A 26,910-nucleotide genomic window follows, 5' to 3' on the forward strand; every position below is an offset into this window, starting at 1 on the left:
ATTAATTTTTAGGAGGTTAACTGAGATGCAGCTAGAACTTTTTTTTTTTTTTTTTTTTTTTAGTTTCAGGGCCAAATACAGAAATTTGAACAGTGAATGTGTTCAATTTATCTACTCTTTATTATTGTTATATTTTTAAAAATTTAACTTATCTATCCACAGTCCGACCTCAGGGCCTCTGCATTTACTGTTCCCTCTGCCCAGAATGTCCTTTCACCAGATACCCACGTGGCTCCCTCCTTCATTTCATTCAGAATTTGCTCAAATGTCACCATATCAGAGACATTTGCCTTGAGTACTCTAAATGCAATTGCACCTGCTCTCTTCCAAGTCTCTTTCTATCCTTTTGCCATCCTACATATCTGATGGCTTCTCTGTCCCACATAATGTAAGCTCCTGCTATGGTCTAAATGTTTGTGTCCCTCCAGAATTCATATGTTGAAACCTACTGCCCAATGTGATGGTATTAGAAAGCAGGGGCCTTTGGGAGGTGATGAGGTCATGAGGATGTAACCCTCATGAATGATTAGTATCCTTATAAAGGAGACTCCAAAGAGTTCTCTTGCCCCTTCCACCATGTGAAGACACAGCAGAAAGATTGCCACTAGGAAGCAGGCCCTTACCAGGTATCGAATCTGTTGGTGCCTTGATTTTGGACTTCCTGGCATCCAGAACTGTGAAAAATAAATTTCTGTTGTTTATAAGCCACCCAGTCTATGGTATTTTGTCATAGCAGCCCAAACAGACTAAGACAGCTCCAGAAGAATAGGGATGTGGTTTTGTTTACTACGATATCTCCAGCTCCTACAACAGTACTTGGTCTGTGGAAGACAATAAATAACTGTGAATGAATGAATTTAAGAATCCAGAGATGAAAAGGTGGTATATCTGATTTTGAAAAAGAGGGGACAGGATCATTAAATTTCACTCTGTAAGTTATCCACCGTGTCCTGCCAATTTATTTACAATATAAAGCTCACAGCGATGGAACCAAGTATAGTCTCACTACTTCTTATAATATTTAAGACAGGCTGTAGCAATCTGAGAGATCCTGACGGACAGGTTCCAAAACTTTATTTTATGCCTTCCTCATGCTTTCAACAATAGGAACAAAAGAAAAACAAAACAAGCAAGCAACCAACAACAACAAAGAAAACACAGACAAAGGCTAGAGGAGGTAATATCCGTCTTTAAAAAGTTATCATTGTTCTTTGATATTTTGATCTTTATAGGTGAAAGGACAAAAATGTGTACAAATGTAATATATGAACTGTCTTTTCTTCATTTAAATATACCTTTCATGATAACCCTATGATTTGATTAATGACATATCTTTATTGCTATGGCAGAAATAATTGAGCTTTGGTGAATTAGTGTCATTTTCCATAGCTGAGATGGACAAGATCAAGGTAGACAGGAGGAGATGGAGCCTGCATTTATGAGATGGGCAGAGTGTTTACCTTCAGTGCACTGCACTGCTGCCTTAGCACAGAGCACAGGCATAGGGGCTGGTGTTCTTCTAGGCCCAAGGGGAGCTTCAGGCAAGGAAGGTGCCAAGGAATGTACCAACTCTGCTCTAAGCGATGCCCACAGGCCAAGAGGGCCTGAACACAAACCAGCTTCTCTGTCGGTTAATGCTATAGCTACAAACAATCGTCTCAGGAAAGAGATCATTTGATCACATCTTAACTAATACTGGAAACTCCAAGATGGGGTCAGAAGACTTGTTCATCCCTCAACACCTTAATTCTCCAATTTGCTGGTCCAAATGGAAAATTCATAGATGTTGTCTATAAAAATAAAGTGGTACAAAATGAAAATTCCTTTGGAAGTAAAAGTAAGAAGTGAGGGGGGTAAGTAAGTAAGTCTAAATTCCAGCCTATGAAATTGTTATAGTTACCTGTTAACCTAACGAGGACAAACACTGACACTATAGACAGTCTTCGAACTATTATAATACAGTCGGAAAATAAAAATTCACATTACTCAATTTTAATATACAGCATCACCCTAGAAGCTCTTTCAACATAACTGTTTTCCCCTCCATCTCCACAGAGCTCTGACCTTATACTGTATCTTTGTCCCTGTGGATTCCTTCAGAGGCCATCTGACATAGGAAAATGACCATTTTAAAAGCTGGAGTTTTTTATTATTAGATTTGTATACCTACAGAAACTCAACAAACTAATAGCAGGAAAAGGGAGGGCTTTGAGATGTGGCTATTCAATGAAACAATTATTCATTGGCCACTTGCTATGTGTACTGCCCTGGTTGCTCCTAGGGACTCAATGGTAAATAAGACTAAATCTTTATCCAACGAAAGCTTTACAGTATAGTAAGAGGAAAATGATAGATCCATGACTGACTACAGTACATGCTAGAAAAATGCCATAAGGGGACAGAACCAACGTCTGTGAGGTTCAAAGAAGATGACATTACATGTTTTGGGGGATCCAATATGGAAGTAGATCATGAGAAATGAATTGTAAGAATGGCTACTGTAGGCAGAGAGAACTGCAGGAGAAAAAGTAAGGAACAAGGAAGAATAAGTATGCATAAAAAGAAGTTCAGTTTATTAGATAACAGGGAATACACAGTGGAGCAGTAGGGAACAGATTGGGAGGTCATATCATAGAAGGCTAAGATGCTACATTTGAACTCAATGGGCAAAGGGCAGTATTAGAAAGAACCCGAACAAGGTAAAGGTATTACTGTTTATCTATTATGAATGGTACTCTAACAGTAATGCAGATGGACTGAGATGGGAGAGTAAGGAGATGGGACGGGTAATTAGGATGCAACCATAGTCCAGGTAAGCAGTGATAGGGTCTGGAATAAAGTGATGATAATCAAAATGGGCAAGAGCAATAGAATTAATACAGAATAGAAAACTGGATTTGCATAGGATCGGCTACAGAGACACTGGAGAAGGGCTTACTGATGAGATATCCAGCTTCAGTGACATCAGGGAATACTGTGCACCCTCCTAAGCACTTTATAGGTGTCATTCACTCATCACGACAACAATAAACCATCCTTCCATTTTACATACGAGAAAACTGAGGCTAAGAGAAGATACGTAACTTGCAATGCATTAAGTGACAAAGCCAGAATCTGGATCGAAAACTGCTGGACTATATTATAACTTCCAAGGAGGATACAGGTAGTTATACTAATAATAATAGAACCATATATTTCATTTCAAAGTTGTTCCCAGATAATTCTGATTTACAATTGACATCAAATTATCAAATGCATGATATCAAATCTATTAGTCTTATTTATTTAATTTTCTTCACTTCTTCAATACACAGTTAATTGGCAATGTTATAGTACAAATAAGATTTTGATGCACATCAGGTATCAAAATAAATTAAAGGGAAATTAAAACAGAAAGGAAATGTAACCAGAAAAGTGTGATATACCAATACCTAGAGTCCAGATAGGAGAACAATCTGGAGGGGAAAAAAACTTACAAGTTACATTTCATACTCTGGTGTTTTCTACATAAATGAAAAAAATAAAATGTGTTATCTGTTAGATTATTTGACATATTTTCTAGATTTTCTCCCTAAGATGACAGAATTGGAAACAGAAATACTTATTTTAATGTTACCTAGCGTAGAATCTCAATAAAATCAGCATGACTTCCAAGTTATTGTTTCTATCAGGAAATGACAAAATCTGCCTTTACTTTATCACTTCCAAATGTCTTCCAAGAATGTATCACCAGGGTTATAAACTAAGAGACATAAACCAATGAGACATCTCACATTATGACACATCATGAATTTTAACCCGAAATACACAGTACATTTTACGTGATTGCCCTCTGTATACTGATTTCACTTTGGACACACACACAATAGGATTTCAGACTCTGAACAGATACTTAGAAAACTGTGCTTATCACCTCTAAGAAATGCCACTAAAATAAAATGAACTTGCTCTTATTCCATTTCTGGCTTCAGTTTACATTCACGTTTGCTTCTTCTGGTTGTTATTTATTACAAGCTTTTATTGAAAGTAGAGAGAAGATTTAGAAGCTTTGGTGATAGCTGTGAACTGAGCACTTATATGGAAATCATCATCGGCCCCACATACTTTAATAGGCACAGGAGATGGCATGATCTGGAAGGAACACAGGTTGAGAGCTGGTCAGTGTGAATCGACCTGGCCTCTTCTCAGTCACCACTCTCAGCAGCAGACATCTGTGAAGAACAGCCACTAGGCAGTGCTGGGGTGAGGAGTAGAGACTTAAGGGAGACACCTGGCAATGCGCCTGGCACACTGCAAGCATTCCAAAAATGCTAGCTATTATTTCTATTAGCTTCCTCAAGGAGCAAACACCAAGTTGGATTAAATTAGAGGCAAAGAAACATTATATAAGAAGAGAAGCACAAAAGAGAGGAGAGTGTGTGAGAGAGAGAGACAGGAGAGAAAGATCATTTTTCATACATGGAAAGCTCCAGGAAGTTTACCAGAGATTTTTATGTACACTAATCTTTAAAACTTTTGGAACACATTGGTGCAGTTCATTCTCAATCAAATCAGCCTCAGTCCTGTTTACTTTTCCTAGAGGTTATATATATTTTTGGATACCTGCTGGCATATTTTTCAGTTTAGAGAAACACCTGCAGAGGGAGACGGATGCATCATTTTACCCACAGGGATCTTTCTCCAGCCTGTGCTTGTGGGCATGGAGATGCTGATGCTGGGTGAGATCCTTGGGACTAGACACCATGTCCTCCTAGGGCATTCAGTGCAGCGCTAAGGATAAATCAGACACTCCTTGTTCTCTAACTAAATAAAAGGTGTCATTTTGGCAAGTAAACATGATTTTCAAAAGAAAACAGGCAAACATCTAGCAGATCACTGTTCTCCTGGCAATGATGAATGAGAGAGTGTTACAGATGAAATAGGGGTGGACAACAAAAAAAATGGGTAACCACTTGCTAAACTGTTCCTTCTCAACACACTCTTAGAAATTCTGCTGGACAAGATTTGGGGAAATGTGTCAAGTCCTGAATTGGACTCCTCTTTAAAATGAGGTCCTGTAACTTACAAGGCCATAGTGTGTCTTTGAACCCAGTGGGCCTACTGGAGCATTTCTATCATGACCAACTCCATTGATTCATCCAGCTCATCACACACCTTTTTAAACTGTGATCTGGTTCCCATGTAGGTCTATCTACATGGAAAGAATGTACTGATCATGTGGAATTTATATTTCTGTTCACGGTGACAGTTAACTCTTACAATGATTCAAAAGCATAGCTTCTATTTGTGATTTAATATCTTACATCACTCAACAATAATGACTCTTACTAAGTCATGTTATTATGTCCTATGTGGTATTTCTTTGTTTAAAACAGTAAACTAGCATTCTAGTGACTAAAAAAAATAATAACAAAAAATTCACAAACATAACACACGTATATAACCATACAACATATATACATTTTTATATATATGATTAAAAAGAGATATTGATAAAATCTTATCTTTTGGGTAAAAAATGTCTTTCAAAACAATGAGTTCACCTTTCTGAATGCGTGGAGTCCTCAGAGCCATTCCCATTACCAGGGTTGCTTCCCCAGCCCTGTTCTCAATTAAAGCCTCCAGCATAACACCCACTGTTTTCCAGAATTTCCTGATACCGACCTCAGCTGCCTCCACAATCCTGCCTCTTCGATAGTGTGTAAAACTCATTTTCTGCTCATTGTTCATTATTTTCCGATACTGGCCCAATATGGTCTTATTTTGATCCACAAAGTCGGACTTGAAGTCCATTAGCTTAGATTCTCAAGTTCTTCTACCAAGTAGAGAGCTATCTGCATAGCTTTAAATGCAGTACTTCATGCTTTAATGAGATCTAGCCTGCATTCCTCTGTAACTCCATGTAATCCTCTCCTTTAAATGTACCCATGTATTTGGGCAAATTATGTTTCTGCTTAAATACCCCTGGCCTCCGTTTTCATATTTATAAAATAGGTTTAGAAAATTAAAAAGATAATGCTAGAAAGGACAGTTTAGTACATAATACGTGGAAACACATTTAAATTCCTTTCTTCCCATGAGTGGATACGTATCATTTATCAGTTTCCTATCTCCCTAATACACTCTCAAAAGGACAGAAGAAACAACACATTCGCACTATCTTTCAAGTCATCAGATAAACCTGATTATGCCTTTGTTTAGCAGGTTAGCCTTGTCAGGCCAATAATCTGTGTCATCCTCACTCATCAAATACAATTGTACTGACATATGGGGCAGCTGACTACATTTTGGAGAGGTTAAATGAAATTACGAAAGCAGAAGCTTTGATCTTCTGGCCTGCAGTGTGTCTGATAAATACAACTGATAGCTCTGTGCTTCGATATGTGTGGTCTTTTTTTCCTAAGACACATCGTTATCAAGCATGTTAAAACTTCAGAAGAGCTATACTAGATAACTGTGTGTTTTGTCCTGTGTTAAATAAATTTTTGAACATAAAAAACATGTCCTTTTTTTTCAGAGAATTCTATTGCAACCTTTAAAGAGCACACAATTCCAAAATTATTTAAAGTATCTAGACTACAAAAGATACAAAAAAATTCCTCAATTTTAAGGCAAGCACAAATATAATACCAAAAACTGACACTAGTAAATATAATATATAATCAATTCTCTGATTTATAGAGTCAGAGAATAGAGAGGCAGAAATTTTTTTTTTTTAATCAGCAAATAGAATGCAGCAATGTACCAAAAGATATTTCTAGACACTTCTAAAGAAATTAGAACCCTTGCTCGCTGTTGGTGGGGATGTAAAATGGTGCAGCTGCTATGGAAAACAATATGAAGATTCCTCAAGAAATTAAAAATAGAACTACCATATGATCTAGAAGTTCCATTTCTGGGTATTTGTCCAAAAGAAGTGAAAAAAATATCTTCTCATGTAAAAATTTATTATAAGATCTTATGAGATACATCCGTGTCAATGTGACAATATGCTCTGATTTAATATAAATTTTTCTTTGGTTTTAGGCTTTCTGCAAACTTAAAAAAAAGAACTTTTTGAAATTTCTATGGCTGATTGAGTAAATGTAACTACATTTACACATTAACGCTATTATGAATTATCTGAAGAACTGTAGAGGTGTTTTTTTTCTTTTAATTTCATAATTACAACTTTACAAGCTTATAGCTCCTCAGGAACCACTATAGACTACAAGTAAATAATGTACACATTGAAGAGCCCTTGGCTGCACTGTCCAACAATGATCACATATGGAAAAAGATAACTCTCTACATCGCAGACTTGTTTTATATTAATAGTGAGGTAGGTCCTCCTGACGTAGGGATTGTTATTTTATGGGCACTGATGAACTCCAGATGTTCCATAAACCCCTGATATTGTATACGAATATGTGACAGGCATTTTTCTGGACAGAGGTTCCACAGCTTTCCTAGATTGCTAAAGCAGTCCATCATGTTCCCCCAACAAAAAGTAAATAAATAACATATTAAGAGTATCAAACTTCAGAGAGGAGAAATAAAAACATTAGAAAGAGGATAAAGAATTAAATCTAGATCTAATTATTGTGGTCAGAAAGGGAAAATGAGGAACCTCAATCTCTCCCTCTTTTCTTTCTTTTTCTTTCGCTATAGGTGCCAGAAATCACAAAGTTATTTATATTGCCAATGTGACAAAACTTACTCAATTAGAGAAGGAGGGCACTGAAAGATACTAGCTATTCTCAAACGTAAGTGCACTCATCACCGGGGGGCTTCCACGGTAGACGTGTCCAGCCCCAACTGAAGGACCGCGGCCAGCGGAGCCAGGAATCTGCAGGCTTAACAAGCACAGGGGTGATACAGACAGAGGGAGTCAAGAGAACACCTGATGAGAAACACCACATTCCTTCCAATCCATTAACAATTTCTCCTTAAATGGTTTGTGCTATGTTGTAATCTGTAAACCAGGCACCCTGGGGCAAGATTCTGCTTATTAGCATTTTCTCCAAAAAGCAACCTAAGTTCTCAGAGATGCTATAATTTAGAGAAAATTTATGAAGAGAGAAATACTTAATACATGAATGCTACTTTCAATAATTTTCATGATATCAAACAATAATCACAAAGGCCATCATCTTACTAACTACCATTCATTAAAACAGGGATACGCGACAACCAGATAACCACAAATTTAGACTATACGTGCTGCGAAACTGAAGGTGAAGACAAAAATAAAATTTATTTTATATTCCAGACTGTACCTCAGTTTTAACATCCCTGTAATGTTGGGGTTATAGGATCAACAAAGCTTTCAGAAAAATCATGAGACTTCTAGTTAATTCTCAAACATGTATTAGCCTTACATACCTGAAAAAAAGGGAGGGGTTTTATTTCAAGGTCCAAAATAAACAGGCCATATAAATTTGACAGCTCATTATGATAAGTGGAAAAAGAAGAAATCTAAAGAAATCAAGAATATAGGTAACATTTTAACCATTATTTCCAATTTGTTGCCTTTAAATGATAGGTCACTTGAAACTATAAAATCCTGAAACATATTGTGGAAGGGTAAAAATGCACTTAATTGTAAAACTTCAAAACAATATAACCCTGATAATTGTTAAAAATGCATTTACACCCTGCAGGGTACAACTAATAAGGCCAACCTAAAATTCCTCAAAATATAGCCATCATTTTCATCGATTCACCATAAGTCTAAGCAATGCAATTAATTCTCTGGCACTTATCCAAGTTTTCTAAGGTGTAATCCATGTGAACTCAGACATCATCAGGCAATATTTATGCACCTGGTACACAAATAGCCTTGTCACTCAGGAACTGCCTCCTTAATGCAAAAACACCAGCATATCTATCTCATTTCCATCATCCTCAGAATTGGCACGTGCAGCACAGTAAGGGTGGCTGACACGGAATGGTAGTAACTCTGGCTGGTCTATAAGTCTGACAAGGACAAGTGGCAAATATGGTGCTCTGAGAAGTGTGGAGACCGCCAAACACAAAGAAAGGATGCTAGAAAATATCATTTTTCACCCATCACTTCCAGATCAATTTGTAACAGTCAAAGCCCTCTCCAATGACATTCATATAAAAACATGAATTTAAATGTTTGCTATTTCAATCGGTTTCCAGAATCAGTAGGAAATATGATGTCACCTTGGCAGTATTTTTTATGTGCCACCCAGTTTCTAAATGTCAGACTTAAAACATCCAAGAATATTTTTCCCTGACTTTGCCTCAGCCATATGTATTGCGATAGAAGGGCAATAATATTTGTTCACAATATTTTAACTCATCAAAATTAGAGATGAGATTCTATTAGGAAAATTCATAAATGCAGTAAGTTGAAAACCTATGGCAATGAGTAATATGGATTTCAGACAACGCAAATTTTGCTTAAGATATTAAATGTGCTTATGTAAAGGGATATGTTTATACTATTTCTTTACATAATATTTTACTTTACCACTTCCCAAACTCAGCTCTGTCTGACTGATTTGGATTTTAGACTGCAGTCACATTCTGGACAAAAGAGAGGTATGAATGCTGCTCCAAAGACAGTAAAGAGAATGTGTCTGTTTCAGTGACAGGTCCAGGCCAGGATGAAAACAGGAATAGTCACTGGGGTCCTGTCCCAGTCAAGGAAATGCCCAGAAGACCAACCTACTTTAGATCTGTCTCAGTGTTCAGAATCTTTCTAGGAAAGGCTTGAAGATCTCATTAACTTAATGACCTTCTGATTCCATCCAAGAAAAGCTCAGGAAATCACACACCCTGTCCAGACTATGGAGCGCCCCCCTGGTGCTTGGTCCTTCAGTTGTTCACCATTAAGATCACAGGCCTTGCACAAATTACTTGCCCACTCTTGCATCTCACTTTTCTGATCTGTAAAATGTGTATAGTGATGACTGCTTTGCAAGGCTGCTTTGAAGATAAAATGTGATAATATATGTAAAGCATCTGGCACACTGCCTGGCATATAAAAAGTACTTAAATGTAGCAATTACTGTTAACTAATAATTATCATTGTTAATATTTTGATATCCATAATAAGTCTGATCCATGGAAAATCTCCATTTCCAGCAAACAGTCAACACTGCTGTCGTGACATTTTTCCTCTGTAGAGAAGATAAAGCCAGACAACTTGGCATGCAGCATGTGTTCTAAAATTGTATAAGATACCAAAGGCAATGGAAAAGCAGATGAGAACATTTTAAAAATTAAAATGCCTTTTGATTGCTCTGCGTTATGTCCTGTGTTGCAGAGAGGCACTGTCAAAATCAGTAGCTTTATAAATGATGGATTTTGTACAGCATAAAAAAGCATGGCGAAGTATATTTCAAATTTTGTTTTGAAAGCATTGATTCCCATACATCTTTGAAATTAAATTTCCCTCATGGTTCACCTTTAAACCCCTTATCCTGCTCTAAGAGAAAAATAAGAAAAGGAAAATTCTCCTTTACAATGCCATCCAAAGGTAAACTGCAGATAAACATTAGGAATCACATAAATGCATTATTATACAAGTCTGATTTTCTCTGCTGAATATTCTCCTTTTTGTCATTATTCCAAGTACTTGAGGGTCACTCATATTTATTTTTTTCCTTATGTTTTCGTAAATACAATGAAAAGGCTAGTGTTTCTAACATAGTGCTTTGTTTCTGTTTATCTGATAATGCAATAACCAAGATTTCATTATAGCATAATATATGTCTGTGGAATGAATGAATGGAATGTCAGGTCTAATTCTCTGCTTTCCTTTTTATTAATATTACATTTCCTATAGGTTTTCTCTTTTTTAGTGACCATTGCACTTGAGAAATATTGAGCAATTCTTACTCAGAATTTTTTTTTCTACTATGTCCTTTGCATGCAGGCTGAAGATAGCATTGAGGTTTTCTACTGTAGATTTGTGAATTATGTATAAAAAGGGCATTGTGTTTTAGTAAACTTTGGCATATACCCACATGGTGAGTAAGCCTAAGGTGAAATTAGATTTTTCTTCACGGGGGTAATGATTACATTCTCACTGTCACAGTAGAAATCTTTTTTTTTTTCCCCTCAATGTAAGACTAATCAGTTGTAGGAAACTGATCAAAAAAATGTGTCATCCACATTAAAATACGTAATTTTATTTATTATGCTGTGTGGTGCATAGTATATGAAAATGTGGGCTATGAATGGTGTTTATTTTGGGTAGATCAATGATGATATTCAACATGATGATGATGATACTGATCTATAGAATGTCTGGTGTTATCATTCTAAGTCTCCAAAAGTTGTGGCAACTTTTTTTTGTATTTAATTAATGCTGTTAACAGCACACATTTGACTTGTTCCTTTCTTGCCTCCAAAAATTTATTTGGAGCGCCACATCTACTCTACATACCCAAAATTCCTTAAAGGGGTTTCCATGACAATGTGTATGGATAGTAAAGTCCTGGAAGAGACTAGAAATATTTGTCTTTGTGATGGACTCTTGGAAAGAGGAGCTTCTACTAAAATACAATGGGTGTGGTTCACGCAAGGAGTTAGAGCAACTAAGCAGTGAAAAGGCTATTTCTCACAATGAGCATGGGTACAATATCCTTTGATTACTCACTGTCTCAATTCAAAATCCTGGTCTCTGTTGCTGACATTAACTTGTAGGACCACCACTGGCCCTTAGCTCAGAAAAAAAAAAAATTGGCAACTTGCAAGTGCTGGTAACAGCAGCTGTCTTCTGATCCTTCCCAGTTACGTAGGGAAATGTGATTTAGTCCTTTTTACCTTCAGACATCTCAAGTCAGCTCCTTAAATTACAGCTAATCTGGATTCCTGCCATCCTTGATGTTTGACTGAGCCCAGGAGGAGGGTGTTCTGTAATGAGTACCATGAGAGAGTTCTGATCACATCCAATAGCATTCCCAGTCCATATATTCTGCAACTTGATATACAGGCACAGCAGTGATATAAAGAAGCACTTGAAGAAAGAGAAAAAAGAAAAAAATAAACCCTGACTCATTCATTCAATCACTGAATAAATATTGTTAAAGGCACTCTTTTGAATAGTTTGGATAAGGTGTTGCAGGGGTTAGTGATAGAAAAGAAATGACATAACATATTTGCTTTCAAGTAACTTCTAAGAAGTTAATCCAAGAAATAATTTAACACAGAAGTTAAAAGAATATGGCACCCCTGTTCATATCCCCTTGGATCCCTTTACCAGCTTTCTGCACACGAGCTCCAATGCACTCTCATCCCCAACATCAGCATCTGTAGCTTCTTGTTGGAAGGCTGCCCCCAGAGCTGCCAGAACTACTTTGACTACACCCATGGAGAGTGCTAACCACCAGAGAGTTGGTGCTACCTTCCTAGCCTCAGCCCTTAGCCAATGAGTAGAGGGATGGAAACATAAACACTCCACTCTCCTTGCCTCCTAGTTGGGACAACTCCATGGTGTGCCTCACACTGTCTCAAGAGCTCTCCTGCAAAACTGAGTCATGTTACCCCCACCCCGTGGGATTTTCCTAGAAGTCTCATCCTTGTTTGTCTTCCTTCCATTCCATGTCTACTTCCCCACCCTGCAACTGATTTTTCTCCAGAAATACCTCCTAATACATCACTTTCACACGAAACCCATTTCAGGGACAGCCTATGGAGGCAGGCAGCTATTAACAGGACTATTTCTATTATCACTAAGGGTGATTGAAAATGATACAGAGACGAATGATAGTTTTCCTAAAAGTTAAGCAAAATGATAGGACTCATTGAACAAGTACAGCAAAGTAAAGGGAAATCAAGTTGTCAAACTCTCAGAAGCCCTTGAGTGTCAAGAAAATGAGCTTGTAACTTATTTGATAGAAGATGAGAAATTATTGGAAGGTTTTAAGTAAGACAGGCCATGTCATATGACTTTAAAAGTTTAACTTGAATTATTCAGTAGAAATATCACTAAGTCCTAGAGCTTTTCTGTTCATTATGAATGTAATATAAGTGGGACCTCTTCAAAATTAGCAGAGATGCTGTGCTTTACACTCCTTTCTCTCCAAACGTGGATGCTGGTATAAAGTATATTGAAGAGCATGGTTGACTCTCCAGAACTATATCTCTTCTGAAGTGGGGGTACACTCTGAGAGTAAACACACACCCCTGGTCCCAGTCAAATTATCCCCAGTCCTTAAATAGGATACATGCACACTTTAAAGTCATACAGAACTTGGCATTAGTCTGTAGATTCCTTGTCTCTTCTTCCTTAGTATCCCATTGTTGTGCGTGGCTATCTGACAATCCAAGCTATATCCTCCAGTACAGGAGCATCTGTCTAAAGTTCCTAAAGCATCTTTCATCTTTTAGCCACAGATAATAGTAAGATAGTTCCAGGCATTGATGAGTATAGTTTCATAACCACAGTGTCATACACTTTGAGGCAGTATTTCCACCTTAGTCTAACAGTACCCACGGTTATAATGGCTTTTTAATGAATACTTGCTATTTATTTCTTGGCTACAGATGGAGTTCATTGCTCTAGGCACTAGAATGTTGCTTCCTGACCATTTATAAAGGTCCTCATGTTTGAAGGACTTGACACTGAAACCAGCAATTCTCACCCAGACTGCAGCATGGAATCATGTGGGAGCTTTTAAAAAAAAAAAAAAAAAAAAGACTCCTAGGCTCCATCCCATCCCAATCACCTCGGCAATGGTATTTTTTTTAAAGCTCTTCAGGTGGTTCTTAATGTGTCCAGTGTAGAGAACCACCAGTTTAGACTGAGAGGTCTGATTTTTAGATATATAAATTTTAATATGAAAATTGAGAATTTTGGGTGACAGTTGGTCCAACAGATAAATACAATAATACATATGTAAAATTCCTGTCAGTTTATAAATTATCCTCACAAATATCATCTCTGTGAGACAAAAATAAAATTATTTTAATCATTCTAAAGAAGAGGAAACAAATACTAAGAAACTTTATGTGATATACTCAAGGTCTTATAATAATAAGTAGTAGAACCAGGACACAACTTCTACTTCCAGGCACAGAGTTGCATCTACAAAGGAACATGCCACTTGGTTTGATGCATCAAAACATAACATCCTGGCAGGGAGGGAAGAATGAATAGGCAGAGAACAGAGTATTTTTAGAACAGTGAAATTACTCTGTATAATACTATAATGATGGATATAGGTCATTATGTCCTAAGCCATAGAATACATAACAGCAAGAATGAACCCTAATGGAAACTATGGACTTCAGGTGATTATGATGTATCAATGTAGGTTCATCGATTGCAACAAATATACCACAGTGGTGGGAGATGTTGACAATAGGAGAAGCTATGTATGAATGGGGCAGAGTGTATATGGGAAATCTCTGTACCTTCCTCTCAATTTTGCTGTGAACCTAAAATTGCTCTAAAAATTAAGTCTTTTAAATATATTAATAATGATAACACCCTTCAGATCCCTTTGTTGAATAGTGCAACTACTTGTGTATATTAATTTTTTGTTTTGCTTGGCTGAAATATTTTAATATGAGCTACGGAGAAGAAAATCATTACTATTGTAAGATTCAATCCCTTTCTACCATCTTTCAGCAAATTGGCATGAATATATTAAGAATTCTCCCAAGTCAGCTTATGATAAAATGCCTTCAAAGACTATAGAATATGCTTCCTCTTATACATGTTTATTAAGCAAATACTTTTACTATGGTAGATACACATGCATTGATAATGGTGACCCAGGCTGATTTAGAAAGAGATGCAAGCACATTTGGGAGTTACTAGCCTTTCAGTCATGGTCTAGAACGCTGAGGTAAAACATTTGTGCCTAGGCAACAATTTCCTTCGGTTCTTAACCATCCTACACAGTGCTAGACTGAATGACCCATAAGGACACATTCATCCTTGGATCCCCATCTCCAAGGATACAAGGCAAAGAGTGCCTGGCACAGAGAGGGCACTCACTAGATATTTGTGAAAGAAAGAATAATCAAGAGATAGGTGTGTGTGTGTGTGTGTGTGTGTGTGTGTGTGTGTGTGTGTGTGTTAATGGGATGGGAAAACCTCTAGGAAAGAGATTTCCAACAGTATTTTCCATTAGCAACCTCCCCAGGAAGCCTGCGTTTGAAGAATATTGTAATGACAAGGAGTCCATGTGCAAATACTGCTTGCTCCTTTTTTCTGAAGAATTTACTGCTCTCATAACCTGTATGAACCTAATTTTCCTTGATGCAATGTTGATATAAAAAACGTTTAGGGGGACTTCCCTGGTGGCACAGTGGTTAAGAATCTGCCTGCCAATGCAGGAGACATGGGTTCGAGCCCTGGTCCAGGAAGATCCCACATGCCGCGGAGCAACTAAGCCCGTGCACCACAACTACTGAGCCTGTGCTGTAGAGCCCGCGAGCCACAGCTACTGAAGTCCACATGCCTAGAGCCCGTGCTCCACAACAAGAGAAGCCACCACAATGAGAAGCCCGTGCACCACAACAAAGAGTAGCCCCCGCTCGCCGCAACTAGAAAAAGGCCTGCACGCAGCAACACAGACCCAACGTAGCCAAAATTTAATTAATTAATTAATTTTAAAAAATGTTTTTTATTCCTATTAGCATCCAATCACTTATGTCATCACAACAGAGATAATATCACCTCTAAAAGGCAAAACACAGATCACAAAGGATTAGAAGTCTATGCAACAGATGTCTACAAGTTAGACTAGACAATTTCAAGAAAAGCCCATGGGCTAGAGTATTTAAATAAAAACAGCACATAGCTACATACATCTCTCCCTTACTTGGCCCTATGTTCTCATCAGAGGAGAAGTAAGTATTGGGCTCATTTTTTTAAGCAACGATGCAAACACACTACCCTAGTTGGGTTGGCAGGAGGAGGGTGATATCTTTAGCCTATGAGAAACTAAGTTAGCAAGGAAAACCATTCATTCTAGCCAGTTTCACAGACTTTTCCATCACGTCTAGGTTTACATGCACCTAGAAATGACAGGGTTGAAAAAGCGTAATTCCAATTCAGCATAACATGTTGAGTTCTGCTCCAAGTGCAGCACATTAATAGGGCAAAACAAAAGATAGTCCGCTTCTAGTTACAAAAATAAGATGCGTATAAAACACTCAAGTAAAAATGTAAGCTTCCAAAACCATAGTTATAAAACTAGAGTGTCCAGAATTCAAAGAAGAGAGAGATTAGCATGAGTCAGAGAGCTTTCATGGAAGACGAATGAAGAGTATTTGAAGAGGCTGAAGAGAAAAGAAAAAAGAAAAAAAAAAGGTTTAAATATAAGCTGAATAATAGAAACCAAAATTTTACATAACTTTGTCAAACTCATCTTTTTATTTAGAACCTTTTATCATCACTGATATGGCCTCTTCTCTATAACTAACGGAAGTATGAGGTATATAATAAAAATCAAGAAAATGAGAAATACAAAATATGCAATTCACTTGAGATAAATAATATAGTATTTGGCATAAGTGTAAAAAGAAAATACATCACATAAAGCAAAAAAACTGTTAAATCTACTTCTCATGTCACTTTTATATTATTCTTTTTGATGACTGCATGTCTACTTATGAAATGTTTGAAAGTTATTACATTTTATTTCTGTCAAAAGACTTTTAAGCTATTTGAATCACATGCCTTTTTTAAAAACTATCACAGATTGAATTCTTTATATTATTGAATTGTTTCATGTCATAGAAGATACACATTTGATAGTATTTGTATTCACACCCAATTCAGAAATGTAGCAAGCTATCAGCAAAGAAAAATAAAGTACATATATTGATTATACTCCAAGAATACAAACCTATAATCAGAATATTCCACTTCAACATCTATTTGTCTCAAAAGCCTAAAATGACCCCTCAAAAAATCAAAAGGTATCTATTGAATTGGGATTTAAAGATGTCTTCCAATTAACATCTTAACACAGATTTCTTCTTGGGTAATGTTTAATTCTTTCGTTCGATATTCCCTCTGCCGCTCAAACTAAGTAATCTAGTTCAGTTTCACTTGTTGAGATTTAGCCACAGGCCTGCCTACAATAGCAAATATCTCCTCAAATGTTTCTAAATTGGAAATAATTCTTGATGAAGAGTATAACTCTAACATTGTATAAATATGGAAGCCATATGATGATATAAAAGGGACTCAAAATGGTACCTTAGAAATTATCCAATCTGTTAGACTTGCACAGCAAGGTTGGGAACAGATCACCTCTTAGTTTCCTTCCAGTATGAAAATTCTATGCTGCTAGTGTGATATGAATAAATATGTAAGCTTGGCCATCAACTCTAGATTGGTTACTTTCTCCAGATAATGCCATTCATGATCAAGCACATATATGTCCATGTGGTATGATTAAGCCCTGCCCCCTCTCTCCTATACATCCCCTTTGTACTAATCTAAGCCTGCAGAGCCTGAAAGTCATTTCACCTGTTCAGAAAACACACACACACACACACACACACACACACACACATATATATACGTTAGCTACATGGTTAAGGGGAGGCGTGTAATAGAGATTTGGTAGAGACCAGCATCTAAAGGGGATTTTGGCAGGAGATGCAGACAATGGAGAGAAACAAACCTATAAAAATGGGGATGCAAAATCCAAATTCCAATAACTAGAAGATATTAGTGAAAATCAGGTAGAACTAACTCCTCCCTCATAACCTGTGCTATAGCCAGACATTTAGTTCTTCAATATGCCCAGTATATCCGGTTCCTTCTGCCCAAATCCCTCTCCTCCCAGCTCTTTAGCTAACACTTCTTCAAGACTTAAAATAACTATCAGTTTGTCCAAGAAGCTTTGCCCAAGTCTCCAAGGCAAATGTGGCTATCCTAGTATTTTGTTATATCATCCTGTAACCCCCTTCTCATTTTAACATTTAGCATACTATATTGAAATTGCCTATTTATTTAGGTCTATTCCATAGCAGATAGTAACCAGAAAAACAAAATACCTAGTTGGCTCACAGTTCAGGCAGATAAGATATTAGTGTTACATCACAGGAGATATACTGAGGATAAAAACCTGAATTTCTTATTCACAGTTGTGGTTCTTCTCCCAAGCACAGTGACTGGACAACAAAATAACAATGAAGTATTTGATACCTGAATAAAGAAGTAAAACAAACAAACAAAAAAACCACTTGTGTCCCAAGAAACCAGCAAACCAAGCCATGGATTGTGTCACTGGGTACACAAGACCAGGACCTAGTTAGTAGGTCTGGGATACAGGACTAGACCAGACAAGAGGAAGGAGGCTCATTGCTAGAGCCCCAGTAGAAATTTAGAGGAAAAACTCCAGACACACAGACTTCAGAACTCACTAAACTAATGACATAAGGGCCCTCAGATGTCCCTAGTTTCTGAACAAGGATGATACTCTAGCATGGAGCACAGCTAATACTCTAAGTGGAGGTTAAATTTAGAGGACAACTGTGAAGAGAATTAAATCAGTCATCATTGCCAAAGACATCCAGATTCAGAAGTGGTTAAGTTCCCAGGAAGTTCAAAAGAATATATTAACCTAATTGTTTATACACTGTTATACACTGTTATGGAATGAAAGTTTGTGTCTCCCCAAAATTCATATGTTGAATCCCGAACTTTCAGTATGGTTGTATTTGGAGATAGTGAACCTGTGCTCCACTGGGTTAAAAAACCCTAAAACTGTGCCCGAGAGGGTTAACAGAAACTGGTGACTAACAGAAATTCTTGAGCTTGTCACACAGAACAACTTGTTAAAAACTCCTCCACTTGTAACTTGCCTTCACTGACCAAGTTCACCTTATTTTCTTGACTCCTTAACAACCCCTACAGATAATGTCTCTGACAAAAGAGTCACTATAGTAATGGGAGGCTTATGTTGTTTTCCAGGAATTTGGAGTTGATCCCTGTCCAGTTCAAGCCAGCTAAGACTGTTTGGGACCACCAACCCTAAAACGGGGCCTGTGTCTGATAAATGACCTTTCAGATGCCAGAGGGCCAAAAACCTTACCCTCGCAGATCATGCAAAAGAGCCTCCGTTTTTTAACATGCATCCCGTGAAGAAGCATTTAACTCAGATATGCCTAAACAGAACACCAGTGACTTCACCTTTTCCCTACTTCCATTCACCTTTCCCCACACCTAAGCCCACCCTGCTTCTTTATCCCATAAATATCTCAAGCCCCTCACAAACAGGGAAGCAGATCTGATATTAGTTCTCCCCTCTCCTCACTTGCCAACCTCATGAATAAACCCTTTGTCTCCTGTAAACCTCAGTGTCTCAGCATTTGGCTTGCTGTGTGTCAGGCAAACAAATCTGGTTCGGTAACAGTAGGGCCCCTGAGGAGGTGATACAAGTTAAATGAGATCATAGGGGTGGGGCCCTAGTCTGAAAGGGTTAGTGCCCTTATACGAAGAGAAAGATACACCAGAGCTCTCTCTCCACCACTGAGGACACAGTGTGATGAGGTATTTGCAAATCAAGAAAAGAACACTCACCAGGAACCAGGTCAGTTGGCACATTGATCCTGGACTTTGCAGCCTCTAGAATGGTGAGAAATAAATTCTGTTGTTTAAGCCACACTTCTGGGTTTTGTTATGGCAGCCCACACAAACTAATACATATACCAAAATTAATTTTTTTGTATAACATCTCAAAATAAGTCAAATAAAGTTTGTCTTGTCAGCATTATTTTACCACTTTGGAGGTAGGGAAACAGAGCAAAACTGGATAGCTACAGATGCAGATGTTAGTAGACAAATACTCCTAAAATCACAGCAGGCTAATTGACACTCCCACCTCATCTACTATGGAATTTGCCCACTATCTGCGAGGAATATCCAACAGTTTCTCGGCCAACAAAACTGAGCTCTCGATGCTTTCTGAACCCATTCTGCATCTGTCATTCTGTAAAAGTCATGCTATAGCTGCTTCCAAAAATGCATGACTGACAAGGTTACGCAATAACTGACCTAAGAAAACTCAAGCCAAGCTCTTAACGATGATAGAGGATTCCTTGGGTATTCCTACTGTTAGCTCTGCTGTTTTTCCTTTTGCTGATGAAAATGATCGAAAAGTTCTAAAAGTCCTCAGCAGCCTGGGTGTTGAGGGTTATTTAGGACTGTCTCAGCAGTTGCTGAAGTGAAGTGGGTCCTCTGGCTCTTGGCTGCATTACTGTCTTCAGGAGACGTGAGCCTTCCCAGAATGTCACATCCGGGAATCCTCCTCAGACTGCGTACAGCCTTACTGTTGATGATGGATGGATGCCATAAAAGAAAGTTATTGAGGTGTGAATTACCATCATAACTGAATTCTTCCTTGCAGTGATAAGGGCAGAGGCTTGCTTGGTTTCCAAAGGAGCTATAATATATAGCACTGTAAAATAGGTCACTCCCTTCAGCCTTATTTACCCATATTTAATTATTATGCCTTAAAAAAGCATACACTATACTCTGACATCTCACTTTCACAACATTCACTATACAGTGAGTTTGGTATTAAGCCAGTTTATTTTGGACTCCATCCAGGACAGTTTAATTAAGAATATCTAAAGTACCTTGTTATGAGATGATCTTACCTGCAAATGGGTCCCACTGAGAGTGCTGTGTTAAAGTTCCCAAAGATATGGTAGGAAGGAAGGAAGGAAGGAAGGGAGGAAGGAAAGGAGGGAGGGAGGGAGGGAAGGAGGGAGGGAAGAAGGAAAGAAATTTAAGCTTTTTCTTCTTCTTCTATTTGTATACATATACTGCTCTGTTCACTGCTATCAGACTAGGCAATTTTCTTAGTGCAAGTGTGAAAGAGCAGTTCTGCTAAGGTCCAAAGGTAACCAAGTTTGGGGATGTGTACTGGACTTGCCATTGCACTTAAAACACACAAAAGGAAGAAGTTCTACGGGTCTGCAACCTCAGCCAATTGTAAAATGGAAATAATAGTAATAATTCTAACAGTCTAAAAGAAATAATTCATTTCCCTTTTGCATAAAGCTATAAAATCCTATCTAGAATATACTTTGAATATTTTTCTAACAGCCCTACTGGAAACACTGAAGAGTGGTACATAAATTATTCAAATACCAAATAAAATTAATGAAGGTGTTCCTTTCTACTACATGCAAATCCCAGAATGATGAAATGAAGTCTTATTGCACAAATTTCCCCCTTTTTTTCCCCAAAACTAGAATACATTTTGGATATTCAATAAAAGTCTATATAATGCATTTGTTTTTCTGAGTACTATAAAAGGCTAAAACTGTGTATTTCAAAACAGGAAAAGTACCTTAAATACACTTTAGATGTTTGACATCCAGGACTCCTTTGTCTATTTTGAGAATGATAATAATTATATAAGCAATTAGTTGGCATGATAAAAATGTAACCAGGCTTTATATATTATAAAACTGTAACCAAACATCAAACAATTAGAAGTTTTCCCTCAATCTAACATCCCTTTTGGTATAAATATGTGAGTTTTTTTGCTTACATTTTTGCAAGCTTAAAAATCCATCTCTAAGTGAAAGAGAAAACTGCATGTTTCATTTTTTCCCTATGTGTGTATAATTTTTTGGCACAAGAGATGTAATTTATATGTAAATTTTATGAATACAACTTTCATAGTTTAAAAAAGTAAATATTTTTAGAACATCATATAATCATATAAAGAATACAGCATTTGCCTAAGTACTCTTTGTATAATAGTAGTAATTAAACATATACAAACATACGTGCTTAGATGTGCACATACACATGAAACATTTGACAATTACAGTCCTGCCATATTTAATGAATTCTATGGGTTATAATGAAACTACTGAAGAAAAAAGTTTTAGCGGTCATTATTATTTTATCCAAAATTCTGTCAAATATCTATTTAATTGAAAACAAGGAAAACAAAAACAAAAAAATGTAACAGACCAATTTATTTTTAGTCATGTCCAACCACAAGGGAAGTTTTGGAATGGTTGATTTATCTTTAAGGGGTTTATGTTTAGCATTTTTTTCTTGAGGTCTGAATCATTTTTCCAAGTAAATTTGCTTATAACTTTAAGAGGCTCCTGATTTTGAAAAGTGGCATTTCGAGCATAGTAACATCTTTCATAATCATTTCTATATTCTCTCCGTTAATAAGCACTCAATAAATATCTTGTGAATAAAAAAGGGGGCTAGAAATACTTTAAACTAGTCAGTTATTAAAACTAGAATTATTAGCTAACAGCAGTGCTGAGAAAAAAGAAAGCAAGGTTGAGAGTTGGGGGGAGCAGTTAACAGCCAAAATGAAAATAAATCTGGAAAGTCAGCAAAAAAAGACTGGCCTATTAAAGGGAACTATGAACTCTAAGAACTGTAAAAAAAAAGAAACAAAACAAACAGATGTATGCTCATTTTGTATTGTTTAGGTGTAACCCTACAGAAAAAATAGGATTGATGTGCACACTCTCTCTAGACACATTTAAGCATCTGAAGATTGTCTGCTATCAACATTTTCATAAATGAAGAAGTTCTCTAAATCAAGTCAAATTAAAAATAGAACTTTTATACATAAGGGGTTTATAAAGCATTTTAAGCAACTCCGTTATATTTTTTCTTAAATTACTAGAAAATTTTAGATTATAAATTTTAAAAATGGGAAAAATTACTTTGAAATGGCCTCTTTATTTTTGTTTCTTTTTTTGAATATTCAGGTTCGGAAGTATCATTATGACCTTTCAAGACACTTTTGCCTCCTGCAAGTTTAAGATGTGAGGGCGTGCTCTGCTCTGCCAGCCTACTACTGAGCTGACCAAGTAGGACAAGCAGAGTCCCGTCCCCCTAAGCAGGACAGGATGATTGCTGCCCTCAGTTTCCGTGCTGCTCTGCTCCCTGGACGTGAAGCTCAGCAAGACTGTCTACACGGCAGACAGACGGAGCTGAAAGCCAAGTATGAGGGGCAATTCTGCAGGTTAAGTTGTGAGACAGAGGCTTCCTCCACATCCAAGAAAGCTCACTGCTAGCAGCAACTCTAAACAAGCAAAGGAAGAAAGAACGAATTCTCTCGTCTAACCTTGGGAGGTAAACTGCCTTTTCCTGGCACACAAAGTGAAATTTCACACCCTTTGTAAGACACTTGATTTCAAATGTGCATTTGAAAGGCAATTACCCCTTCAAAAAAGATTCCCAGATCCCCAACCCCCTTGAGCAGGACTGTAACAAAAAACACTGCTTTAACGTCATGATCCCTCCATGTGCCGTTCGCTTACCGTGTCTCTGTTGACAGACTGTTTTGCCTGAGGCACATTAGTTTTACTCTGTTTGGGAAATGAAATAAATATATTAGTTATTTCTTATCAAATGGCATTTTATAGTGTATGCTTTTTTTCGAAAATAAAATAAAAAACCTTCCTAAGAGCAGAAATTTGACATAACTCAAATAAAAAATGACTTCCTTCATTCAGACAGCAGGAGGATGTATAAAATTATAACTTTTATATCAAAGATGGCTTCCTGCTTTCTTGTTCAACAATGGAAGGAAAAGGATACTGTTCAATTATATAAATCATCCCTCAGAATTTATGAGGTAATAAAAGCTAAAAAATACAGATTCATAAAGAAGAGATTTTATGAAGTAGCATTCAAAATCATTTCAGTTAATTTCTCATATATATTAGAAACAAAAAGGCTGACTTCAGGACTTTAGCTTCTCCTTATTCATTTATTAAAACATCAAATTACTTTAATCCAGGTCTCTTTTTCTCAAAGATAAAAGAGAAAATTAAAAATCACTGTTGCATTCATGAAAGAAATTTTTGGTGTCTGATTTCTAAGAATAGTGCATTACGTACTTTGCTGATCTTTTCTGGGTAAACTTTTCCTCCTATTATCTGCCATTGCTTCAAAATCTTGCTTCTTCTCAAGATCCTACTAACCAGGTATAGTTGCATATGTAACTTTTTAAAATAAGCTTGTCCTCTTTCTCACATCAAAGCCAAGTTCCATCTACAAAAGGTCTCACAATTAGTACTGCTGTTTCCATGCATAAGGACTTGGAAAGAATATAATGGAAGAGAGTTTTCACATCACTTTCCACAGAACAGAATGTTCCACAGTGGAATGGTAATGAAAACTATCTCAGATTTCCCCTGAGTAAGAAAAAGTGTAACACTAAAATGAATAAAACAGGGAAAAAATTCAGAAAGAAAAATGTCATAGTGTAGTAAGGACTTTAGTGTTAACTCTGAGTGATAGGGAGACCAATGAAGCATTCTGAAGGGAGGAAAGACACAAATTCTTGTTATAATACAATCAATCAGACTGCAGTGTTGAAAATGTCACATGCGTAGAAATCGAGCAAACATCCAAGAGGAGAATTGGCTTGGACCAGAGTGGTGGCAGAAGAAATGAGACACAGTTGGAATCTGGATATATTTTGAAGATGGAGCCAACATGATCTCTTGATGGATTGCGTGTGGGTAGAAGAGAAACAGAGTAGCCAAGGATGAGTCCCAAATGTTTGGTCTAACAACTAGAAGGGGAAAATCCCCTAGAAATGGGGATGGGAGGCTGTGGGAGTAACAGGTCTGGAAGCAAATAATAGGACACCCTCTTTGACACGTCAGGTCTAGATACACATTATTAAAAACCACTTTCCCCAAGACTACTGTAATGATGCAATATTTCTAAATGAAAAAAAATCAGGTATAAAATCAAATGTGCAACGTAACTCAAATGTTGAGATATCACGCATACCAAAAACATACTGTTTTTTTAAGTGTAAACAGTTAACACTAGTTATTTCTAGACAGTAAAACAAAATATAGGTGCTTTTTATTTTCTTCTCTATACGTACACTGAAAATAAATTCCTTTTATAATATGAATAAATATAACAATACCTCAAATATAATATTTAATATTCTCAGATCACATTCTAATGTCAGTATTTATTCACTTCCTTCTCAAGATTATTTTAAAGCACATCTTTTGGGGGGATAGAAAAATGAGTCAGATGGTCTGGTTTCTTAAGGAGCTCTTTTTTTTTAATTTTATTGAAGTATAGTTGATTCACAATTTTGTGTTAATTTCTGCTGTATAGCAAAGTGACTCAGTTATACATATATATCCTTTTTCATATTCTTGTCCAATATGGTTTATTACAGGAGATTGGATATAGTTCCCTGTGCTCTACAGTAGGACCTTGCTGTTTATCCATCCTATATATAATAGTTTACATCTGTTAATCCCAAACCCCCAGCCCTTCCTTCCCCCACCACCCCCTTCCCCGTTGGCAACCACAAGTCTGTTCTCTATGTCTGTGAGTGTTTTTGCTTCATGGATATGTTCATTTGTGTTGTATTTTATATTCCACATATAACTGATATCATATGTTATTCGTCTTTCTGACTTACTTCACTTAGTATGGTAATCTCTAGGTCCATCCATGTGACTGCAAATGGCATTATTTCATTCTTTTTTATGGCTGAGTAATATCCCATTGTATATATATATATATACCACATCTTCTTTATTCATCATCTGTTGATGGATATTTAGGTTGCTTCCATGTCTTGGCTATTGTGAAAAGTGCTGCTATGAACACAGGGATGCATGTATCTTTTCAAATTATAGCTTTGTCTGGGTATATGCCCAGGAGTGGGATTGCTGGGCCATATGGCAACTCTATTTTTAGTTTTTTTGAGGAACCTCCATACTGTTTTCCACAGTGGCTGCACCAATTTACATTTCCACCAACACTGTAAGAGGGTTCCCTTTTCTCCACACCCTCTTCAGCATTTATTATTTATAGACTTTTTTTTTCTTTATTTATTTATTTTGGCTGTGTTGGGTCTTCATTTCGTGTGAGGGCTTTCTCTAGTTGTGGCAGGAGGGGGCCACTCTTCATTGCGGTGCGCGGGCCTTTCACTATCACGGCCCCTCCCGTTGCAGGGCACAGGCTCCAGACACGCAGGCTCAGTAGTTGTGGCTCAAGGGCCCAGTTGCTCCGCAGCATGTGGGATCTTCCCAGACCAGGGCTCGAACCCATGTCCCCTGCATTAACAGGCAGATTCTCAACCACTGTGCCACCAGGGAAGCCCTATTTATAGACTTTTCAATGGCCATTCTGACTGGTGTGAGATGGTATCTCTCTGTAGTTTTGATTGGCATTTCTCAAATAATCAGCAATGATGAGCATCTTTTCATGTGTCTGCTGGCCATCTGTATGTCTTTCTTTGAAGAAATGTCTATTTAGGTCTTCTGCCCATTTTCTGATTGGTTTTGTTGTTGTTGTTATTGTTGTTGAATTGTAGGTGCTGTTTGTATATTTTGGAAATTAAGCACTTGTTGGTCGCATCATCTGTAGGATGTCTTTCCATTTTGTTTATGGTTTCCTTTGCTGTGCAAAAGCTTATGTTTGATTAGGTCCCATTTGTTTATTTTTGTTTTTATTTCTATTGCCTTGGAAGACTGACCTAAGAAAACATTGGTATGATTATCAGAGAATGTTTTGCCTATTTCTCTTTCAGGAGTTTTATGGTGTCTTGTCTTATATTTAAGTCTTTAAGCCATTTTGAGTTTATTTTTGTGTATGGTGTAAGGGTATATTCTAGCTTCACTGATTTACACACGGCTGTCCAACTTTCCCAGCACCACTTGCTGAAGAGACTGTCTTTTTCCCATTGTATATTCTTGCCTCCTTTGTTGAAGATAATTGTCCAAAGGTGTGTGGGTTTATTTCTGAGCTCTCTATTATGTTCCATTGATCCGTATGTCTGTTTTTGAAGGCACTCATTTTTTTAAATAAACTTTTTAGTTTAGGATAAGTTTAGATTTACAGAAAAGTTGCAAAGATATGAAAGTTCTTATACACCCTTCACCAAGCTTCCCCTAATGTTAATATTTTGTGTAATGATGGTACAGTTGTCAAAA

The 26,910-nt window shown here is 37.1% G+C and overlaps 1 protein-coding gene across 4 annotated transcripts in view; it reads right to left on the reverse strand.

The window, feature by feature from the left end:
* The window catches only part of NKAIN2 (sodium/potassium transporting ATPase interacting 2), a 994,258-nt gene that overhangs the window by 923,989 nt on the left and 43,359 nt on the right, over nt 1-26,910 (reverse strand). For 3 of the 4 annotated variants that reach the window (XR_009005207.1, XM_057527951.1, XM_057527952.1), the window contains exon 2: nt 23,248-23,295. The exons of the other annotated variant lie outside the window; for it this stretch is intronic. Coding sequence is in view for 2 of the 3 variants with exons in the window: in XM_057527951.1 (XP_057383934.1) it covers nt 23,248-23,295 (48 nt within the window). In the remaining variant the exon portion in view is untranslated. The remainder of the gene's footprint in view (nt 1-23,247; nt 23,296-26,910) is intronic. 4 annotated transcript variants of the gene reach the window in all.

This window comes from Balaenoptera acutorostrata, chromosome 14 (assembly GCF_949987535.1).
Source record: "Balaenoptera acutorostrata chromosome 14, mBalAcu1.1, whole genome shotgun sequence".
Classification (NCBI taxonomy): domain Eukaryota; kingdom Metazoa; phylum Chordata; class Mammalia; order Artiodactyla; family Balaenopteridae; genus Balaenoptera; species Balaenoptera acutorostrata.